At 33.6% G+C, this 9,009-nt stretch overlaps 4 protein-coding genes across 4 annotated transcripts; 2 read left to right on the plus strand and 2 right to left on the minus strand.

The window, feature by feature from the left end:
* Window positions 1-76: 76 nt before the first annotated feature.
* On the plus strand, window positions 77-2,380 carry LOC136777682 (asparagine synthetase domain-containing protein 1). The gene is made up of 5 exons (XM_066734157.1): window positions 77-369; window positions 455-655; window positions 737-1,657; window positions 1,726-2,138; window positions 2,203-2,380. The coding sequence occupies exons 1-5, from the start codon at window positions 295-297 to the stop codon at window positions 2,375-2,377; spliced, it is 1,785 nt and encodes a 594-aa protein (XP_066590254.1). The 5' UTR covers window positions 77-294; the 3' UTR covers window positions 2,378-2,380.
* Window positions 2,381-2,776: 396 nt separating this feature from the next.
* On the minus strand, window positions 2,777-5,211 carry Rbsn-5 (Rabenosyn-5). The gene is made up of 6 exons (XM_066734159.1): window positions 5,108-5,211; window positions 4,473-4,612; window positions 4,290-4,412; window positions 3,561-4,215; window positions 3,095-3,482; window positions 2,777-3,024 (listed from the first exon to the last, which is right to left on the minus strand). Exons 2-6 carry the CDS (start codon window positions 4,606-4,608, stop codon window positions 2,800-2,802), a joined length of 1,527 nt encoding a protein of 508 aa, XP_066590256.1. The 5' UTR covers window positions 4,609-4,612; window positions 5,108-5,211; the 3' UTR covers window positions 2,777-2,799.
* On the plus strand, window positions 4,970-6,492 carry LOC136777685 (ADP-ribosylhydrolase ARH3-like). The gene is made up of 6 exons (XM_066734164.1): window positions 4,970-5,260; window positions 5,319-5,476; window positions 5,536-5,754; window positions 5,816-5,928; window positions 6,013-6,241; window positions 6,315-6,492. Exons 1-6 carry the CDS (start codon window positions 5,089-5,091, stop codon window positions 6,477-6,479), a joined length of 1,056 nt encoding a protein of 351 aa, XP_066590261.1. The 5' UTR covers window positions 4,970-5,088; the 3' UTR covers window positions 6,480-6,492.
* A 298-nt stretch (window positions 6,493-6,790) lies between these two features.
* LOC136777688 (uncharacterized) lies at window positions 6,791-7,592 on the minus strand. The gene is made up of 2 exons (XM_066734172.1): window positions 7,068-7,592; window positions 6,791-7,005 (listed from the first exon to the last, which is right to left on the minus strand). Exons 1-2 carry the CDS (start codon window positions 7,370-7,372, stop codon window positions 6,804-6,806), a joined length of 507 nt encoding a protein of 168 aa, XP_066590269.1. The 5' UTR covers window positions 7,373-7,592; the 3' UTR covers window positions 6,791-6,803.
* Window positions 7,593-9,009: the final 1,417 nt, after the last annotated feature.

The following is a 9,009-nucleotide window of genomic DNA, read 5'->3' on the forward strand; positions in this document are numbered from 1 at the left end:
GACCATGAGGCGTCGGCGTGTTCGGGGGAGGGAGAGGGAGAGGACAAATACCCCGAACTGTACATGCATATAGTATACCCATACACATCCTTTGATGATAATCGATAACAATTTGTTTCTAAATTGCAACTTGAATAATATGTCAATAGTTTAATTAAGTTTACTTAGTTTTATTAATTAAAATGGTAATAAATAAAGTAAATAATCTTTGACGTGCATTAAAACAGAAAACTGGAATTTTATTAAAACAAAAGGTTATGGTAAACCAGTACCTTTTTAAAACCTTTAAACGCAATGTGCGGAATTTATTGTAAGCTGTGTGGAAACTCAACAAATAACTTAAAGGAACCACAATTTGAAGACAATGAAGTAATGAAATAATCTTGATTATGTATTATATAAATTTATTTTTCTTTTGTACAGAATATTTTTTAAAGTCGATTATATATTTCAGTGGACTGTTTGTAAAGGCTATACATCTGCTCGAGGCCCCGATGCATTGTATGAAAAATTTGAAACTCTTAACAAAGATTGGCTAGCACATTTTGCTGCCAGTATATTATGGACACAAGGCCCAGAACTGATATCTCAACCAAGAATAGATCCTGATGGCAATATTTTACTTTGGAATGGAGATATTTTCTCTGGAAATCTTGTAAGCATATTTTTCTTATAAGAAGAATATATAATTATTATTAGGTATATACATTTTTATTATCACTTATGTTGGTTTCAGGCAGTTAGTAATATGTGCGATACAGTTGTAATATCCAATATTCTTTCCAAGTCCACAGATATTGTATCAGTATTTCAGCAAGTAGAAGGTCCATACAGCTTTATATATTTTCAAAAATCTAAAAATCTTTTATATTTTGGGAGAGATGTCATAGGTAGACATAGTTTACTTATAAAAGTTGATAATGATCAAAATGTTTTAACTTTAACATCTGTAGCTTCTAAAAAGTTACAAGGAACTGTAGAAATACCAGCAATTGGTATTTTTGTTATGAATTTAGCAAATAAGAATATAAATTTAGCATGCTATCCATGGAAAGAGCCAGATCTAAGATTCACAGATGTTTTAGAGGCACTAGAAACAAGTCTTAATATAGATATTGATATTAATAGTGTGATTTTAATGGATAATCCTACTCTGCATTTATACTTGCATCCAGACCCAGAACAAATAGAATATTTGGAAAATGCACCAAATGGTGATGACATAGCAAAAGTTCTAGAATATTTGTTGGGAGAAGAAGCTGTTTATAAGCGTGTGGAGCAATTATCGCAGCTTTTACACAAGGCTGTAGAAATTAGAATAACAAAGAATCCAAATTACTGTAAGGCTTGTATGAAAATAGTTTTAAAGGGAGATAATATAGAATGCACTCATGCAAAAGTAGGGATACTTTTTTCTGGGGGATTGGATTCAGCAATACTGGCTTTAATAGCTGACAAATTTGTAGCTCCAAATGAAAGTATAGATTTAATCAATGTGGCATTTGAAAAAATAGTAAATTTATCAAATAGAGGAAATAAAGTGGAGCAACAAAATAATCTGGTAGATCAATACAATGTACCAGACAGAAAAACTGGCAGGGAAACATATTCAGAACTATCAAGAATCAATCCAAATAGAAAGTGGAATTTTATTGAGGTAAAAATATTGTAGATAAAAATTTGATCGTACAATAAAAATAATATTAAGCATTAACAATGTTTTAGACAAATATCACTCAGGAAGAACTGCAATTGTACAGATCCTCTAGAATCAAAGATTTGCTATACCCGCTTTGTACAATACTAGATGAAAGCTTAGGGTGTGCAGTATGGTTTGCAAGTAGAGCAAAAGGTATTCTCTCAGGGACAAATACAAATTATGAATCAGTCTGCAGAATACTTCTTTTGGGAATGGGAGCAGATGAATTATTTGGTGGCTACATGAGGCATAGAACAATGTTAAAACATAAAGGTTGGGATGCTTTGACGCAGGAGCTTCATGTTGAATTAGCCAGGATATCTGAAAGAAACCTGGGTCGTGACGATAGGATCGTTTCTGATCATGGCAGGCAATCTCGATTACCATATTTAGACGAGAATGTAGTAAAATATGTTCAGCAATTAAAGCCTTGGGAAAGGTGAAGAGTAATATTAAAAATTGTATTATTATTAACTGATTAATTAAATTATTACTATTTTTAGGTGTTATCCAACGGATAAAATGCCAGCTGGATTAGGTGATAAGCTACTATTACGTTTACTAGCGTATCGTTTGGGTTTTAAAAAGACTGCCAATTTTCCAAAAAGAGCATTTCAGTTTGGATCGCGTATAGCAAATAGTAAGGAAAACGCAATGGATATATCTGATAGGCTATAAAATTTCATTTCATACAATATTTATAAATCTTACTTATAAAAAATGTAGAAAGATACTGATCTGCTAGTTCAGTTCATTTTTTTACCTTACATCAACATAATCAGAGGCGGCAAACTTTAAAATTGTCATTGAAAGCTGTGTAAAGTATAACTAAATATTATATTTCAATTATCTTAATCTTGACTGCTGAAATGACCTCATTTGGCATCCCATTAATTCGCCGCCACCAATCATAATATTTTTTTAATAAGGTTTACTCTTTATACGTTTACTATCATAAAAAAACATAGGAAATAATACATCTAATAAAGCTGATTTATGACATGAATATGCTTACTACTTTTCCTACTTTATGAAGTGATTACAAAAAATAATCACAATAAAAGAAAAAGATAAAATTCTGAGTAGATTATTTTTTAAAATTAGCTATCATTGCTATTTTCTTTCATAGTAAAATAGGCACTTTGGAGCTCTTTAAGATTACTTTCAAGTGTTGCAACTTCATCATATTTGCACTCAGTCCTGGCTTGTTTGATGTATGCTCTGAGATTTCTCATTTGTTCAATTATTGGATCCATGGAAGAAGATGTAATAGGAGTAATGCTGGAAGGACCCCAGCCTTGAGATTGATCCAAAACAATCTGTGGCTACAAAGTAAGATTTATTATTGTATCAAACTAAAATTGCAACTTCTTATTTAGTGAATGATAAGCTTACTTGGGTTTTTTTGTTAGGTGAACCATTCTCTGAAGCTTTTGGTTCTTTCTTAAACTGATCCCTCCTTTTTTCCCTTTGCTCCTCCTCTAATTGTCGCTCATATTGTATCATAGCTTCAATTTGCTTTTCCCTTTTCTCCTGTAATGCAATATACTCTTGCTCAGTTGGCAAAGCCTGGGCGCTTAACAATTTCTCTCTAATAAATCTCATTGCTGTTAATCTAATTGTTTGATACAATTGATACTCATCACTTTGTACAGAACTTTCCTCGTTCTTTGGTATAAGAAATGAGATCTTTTTACTTATAATATCTATGCTTTCACCTAGTTTGGCAATCTTTTCTCTCAACATTTGAGCATCTTCCAAATTGTATGTAGTTTCTCCTTGGCTATAAGATAAATATAAATAGATAAAGCATATGTTGTACAATATAGGTGTATAATTTTTATAACAGTTCTTCAATTACCTAAGAGACTCAGACATTTTATTATACATCTCTACATGCTGCATTGCTTGAGTCATATAAGCATACAGCTTATCATAAAATTGGCATACAATAGGTTTATCAAACTGTCTTGCTTTTAATCTTTCTCTAGCTTCTAAGAGATTCATACAATGGTTGCATAATCTGAAATTTTGTTCACCACTGCTAGGATCATTGACTAAAGATAGAACGCTATTTAAACTACCACTGGATGGTGAGCGTACTAATTTTGTAAGCCCGATACCAGCACGGACTAAACGTTTTGATACAGGTCCTTCTGCTCCTTGAGTAACAACAGAATCATCTTGTACTGCTACTGGACTTGTCATTTTACGTGCATCTACTAATGATAAAAATGCTGTGCAGCTATGGCACATAATTGACCCACATAATCTGCAATGATGCTTCCTTCTAGCTACATGAAAACTTTTTGCACAGCTTGGACATAAATTTACATCCTTCTCATCTATCCAGGGCACAATTGTACGTTCATGAGCTTTTCTATCTATAGGATCTGATGGTAAATTATTCAATAATTTATCCAATCTTATAAGGAGTTTATTAGTTTCAGACATATATCTTTCCAATCTGATATTTCTAACTTCCCTAAAATATTGAGTATGACTTCTAATAAATCCTGTAAACAATAAAAACATCATAAATTTATCTGATAATTATTATAGAACGTTAGTAATACCAATAACAAAATACCTATTTCTTGAGGTCCCCAATCAATTTCTGGACACTTTGGCTTGCTTTCAGATACAGGAGTCAGAAAGGATGCTTGCATTTCATCTTGTTTAAGAATCTTTTTCTTGGCTTTGCCAATTAGTCCTACAAATTCAAATATTTTATTACATACTGCCTTTCTAGTGTAAGAAATAAATAAAATACCTTTCAAAGACTTCAGAATTTCGGGATCATCATTATGATATTCTTCAAAATGCTTAGTTAAATTATTTGGTGACTTCAAATCTGTCATACATATGGGGCAAATAAATCCTTCAAAGACCTCTGTACTCTCAGCCATTTTTCTTGAACAAAAGGGATGTTAGGCAATGTTTAAATAGGTTTAAATGCACAAATGTCAGTTATCTTTTATTCTGTTAGGTTAAAAATATTGCGATTTGGAGCATTTGGAGGCGTTTTCCCAGTGGTACATTGTTTATAATTAATCTTCTGTAAGGGAGCAGACATATTGAATCTGGTTGACAGCTAATAGTGTTCAAAAACTAATCAATTATTTATTCAGAATATCCATGTAGAATATACTATAAAATTTATAATTTATCACTTAGTTATTTGTATTTTTAGAAATTAATTTTTTTAAGTACTGACACACACGGAAATATAATGCGAATCCTATAATTTAGCAAGATATGAAAGGACAAACGTGATTCGTATAGGTTTGAGAACTCTGGTTAAGTGCTGTGCTGCCTGTATGCTGTGTTGTATTGAGTGTTGACATTTGTAATCTCAATTCTTAAGCAACGATTTTTAACAAATTACAATGAAGAAAATGGATTTACCATTAATAAGGAGCAAATTTCGTGGTACAATGTTAGGCGTGTTAGCAGGGGATTGTCTAGGAAGCCCTTATGAAGGTGACAGTCCTCTGTCAACTGGGGAAAAGCTGGTTTTACAAAAATCTTTAGATAAACTGGAGGGTCCATCATACAAAGGTTAGAATTAATTCATAATTTATTGTTGGACTTATTAAAAGATGGACCGATCTTTTAGCGCCGGTCATGAAGTACACAGATGATTCTGCCATGTCCAAAGCTGTAGCAGAATCTTTGGCTGAAAAAGAAAAATTAAGCATTGAAGACTTGGCAATTAAATTTGTAAAAGCATATTTTCGAGAGCCACATAGAGGTTACGGCCCTGCCGTTGTAACGGTTTGTATCTAAACTTACAACTACCTAAAATTTGTATGATTAGTTGGATTATATTATAGGTATTTCAAAAATTAAGAGGATCTAGATTTTCAAACTTAGAAAGACCTGCATTGGAACAATTTAATGGTAGAGGGTCATGGGGTAATGGAGGAGCCATGCGTGTAGCACCAATTTCATTATTTTTTTACAAGGATTATGATAAAATGATAGATGCTGCTACTCAAGCTACAAGATTAACACATACAAATAAGATTGGAGTGGATGGAGCACTCCTGCAGGTAATAAATCTGAAGACTGCCTTTAATTCGATATATATTATTTTTATATATTTCACAATAGGCTGCTGCAGTTCAACAAAGTCTTGATTTAAATCCAGCTGAGAAATTGGATGAAATAGAGTTTATAAATACACTTATAAATAAAATGGATAATATTGAATTTGATCAAGAAAAGTAAGCTATATAAATACTTAGATGAATTTGCTACATGCTTTGGTTCTTTTTCTATATTTTTTAAAGCTATGCCTTGTGAAACAGCTTGAATTTGGAAGATCCACAGCCCTTTAAAACCCAGTTATCTATAGTAAAGAAGTTATTATCACAAGAAGGTAATGGTCCCAACGACGAGCAAGTTGTAACAGAATTAGGAAATAATGTGGAAGCATTATACTCTGTGCCTACAGCAATTTATTGTTTTCTGAGAGGACAAAATCCTATAGAAGGTATACAAAGTGATAATCCATTTAGAAGAAGCATTCAGTATGCTGTAAGTAATGTTAACCTATAGAAATACATAATTACTATAAATATATTAAGTACAGTCAAATTTTCTTTATTAGATCACACTGGGTGGTGATACAGACACCATTGGTAGTATGGCTGGTGCAATAGCTGGAGCATATTATGGAGAAGAAAATATTAATTCTAATCTATCAAAACACTTGGAAGAGTCTGATACTTTCAGGAACTTGGGAGATCTGTTGTTTGATAGTGTTCATAAATAAAAAAAGTTATTTTATTCAAATGGAAACATTTGAGAAATCTTTTATTTGTCTTAATTAATCAGTCCAATTTTCTTAATAAATGTATTGTAATTATTACAGTACTTATATAGATAAATAAATGATGCAGGCATTATTGTATTATCACAGTTAAAATCTTTATATCATAAAAAGCATAAGGAATTGGTTGAATTTTTAAAAGTAATTATTTTCAACCAATGTTATTTTTATTTTTAATATTCTATTCTTCATATCTTTTATTATGAAGAGTTTGTTAGTAATCTAATACTTAAGGCATTAATGAATCAGAGCTGCCTAAGAACATAATCATTTTTTTCCTGGATATACCCTCTTAGCTCGCAGTTTCTTATATAAATTTCCAACATAGTCTACTATTTCACTTTGACATTTGGGCCATATTTCAGAAGTTATTTCTGATAATAAATTGTACAGTATCTTTCGCTGTTTAAGTGGGAGATCAATTGGAGGATTTCCCAGCATTATCTGATACAAAAAATAATAAATTTGTCTGAAAGAATACAATTTATTGTTAATATTAATTGTCACCTCACAAATAAAGAATTAACTTACCTATAATCATATTTTGGATCTTTTGGATATTTTTCGAACAGGTAAATGTATAAGAGAGCTTGAGGAATGACTGTCTCAGTTGGTGGAAATAATTCAGGATTTAGCCATCTTTTATAATGATTTTCATTCTTTTCATTTGTGACTCGTGCTAAGGCTATGTATTTATTTATCATTGCTTTAATACATTCCGGACTTTTGTCTGGGATTAATTTGGATATTTCTGCTATATTTGTGTGACCATATTTCTTTACGCCCTTCAAAAGCATAAGTTTGTTTCTTTTACTCCATGTACGTAGGGTTGCCATCCGTCCTCTTTTCCCCAGACACTGTGTCCTCTTTTATTAACCTTTGGGGACGTCCGGGAGAATTTTTAAATTTATCTAGGATTTTCAAATCGTCCAAAAAAGTTATTTTTTCCTAATTCGCTGTTACCCGTAAAAGACTGATCAATAAATATCGTTACAAATCGGACTCGGAGATGTGTCGCGTAGTGTGCGGTCCTCGGAAGAGACTGGCAAGAGGCGACACTGGCGGGACAGCCGGGACTCTCGGCTCGGGCAGTCGGGCACTCCGACTTTTGAATTTTGATGTAAAAAAGAGAAGAATAGTGGTTTCTGCGGTTTGATTTATCCGACCTGAAGTTATCGTTTTTCTGCGAAAATGAAAATAGTTTTCTTCTGCGAAAATGAAAATAGTTTTCTTCTGCGATCTGTGTACCGACCTAGTTGCTGAAGAGGGGATGAAAATCACGCCGTGACGTTTCATCACCGATGGCGTTAAAATCGCGTAGGTAATGTCGTTTTTGGCATTATCGACATTGGAGGAAAGCCTGGGAATTTACAAAAATATTAGACTTATAATTAAAATCAAGTCTAATATCTATATTTAATTATGACATTCGCGGTAGGCCAGTGGTACACGTTAAAAGAAAATGGATCGTAAGAAGACCGAAATACAGAGTGGAAACAACTTATACAAATATATTTCGGTCTTGTTCTATTTAGTAAAATATTTGCTCTAGATATCCCGCATTCCAGTGCAATCGTCACCTTGCACTAGTGCACTTCTGAGGCTCCTGAAGTCCAGCAAGTGATGCGCGGTTGGAATTTAACTTGCTAGTCCGGTTAATTTATCTCGGATCATACGAACGCAGTTGCCGAAGCACCTGAAAACGCTTCTCCAACATTTTTCAACACTTCACCCATAATCTCCAATCCCCTATTTACAAGCTAGCGCGACAAGAATTTTTGCCGGTGCTTTAGCCGAAGGTCCAATTTCCACTCAATTATAATTAATGGCGATAGAAGTTCCATTTCCATTCGGGGAAAATCAACTTTCACGCGATCAATGGATCGATGATAAACGGGTAGGTAGCGGTAGCGGTAATTAATCATGGAAAATAATTAAGTGGCTCGGAATCTAAAGGATAGATCGGCCATTGTGGGATGGGCGGGTTAGGGGAATTTTCTATGGAATAACGAATAACCGAAGATTTTTTTGCTGTGTTCGAATGTACCGGGAGAGAGGCTCGTGGCGATGCAAAATTGTTCGAAAATGTCGGCCGGGTAGATTTCACCGTGCACAAAAGTGTTCCACGACGATGCGGGACGATAGTTGCACGACGAGGAGGAAGATGAAAAGGTTGATGCAGGTATTGGCAACTGCAGCAGAGTTGACTTTCGTGAAAGCGAATTCTTTTTACCAGCGTCGAGAGAAAAGATGAACCCTCGGGTGAGCGTTAGGTGACTCTACGGCGTTCGTAAATCTACAAATAAGTGGCTATGCTCTATATACATAAATATAGGTGAGAATATAAGCAACGAGTGCTTCAGCAACAATTAGTCGCTGGAATCGATCGATCCGAAATCGGGCAGTATATATATGTATCTACTTTTTTCTCTAGTTTTTCCTCGATCAAGCAAGGATCGAGCTAATTGCTGGC

This window comes from Prorops nasuta, unplaced genomic scaffold, assembly GCF_024137725.1.
Source record: "Prorops nasuta isolate Cenicafe-Biocafe unplaced genomic scaffold, Cenicafe_Pnas_1.2 PNAS00011, whole genome shotgun sequence".
NCBI classification, from domain to species: domain Eukaryota; kingdom Metazoa; phylum Arthropoda; class Insecta; order Hymenoptera; family Bethylidae; genus Prorops; species Prorops nasuta.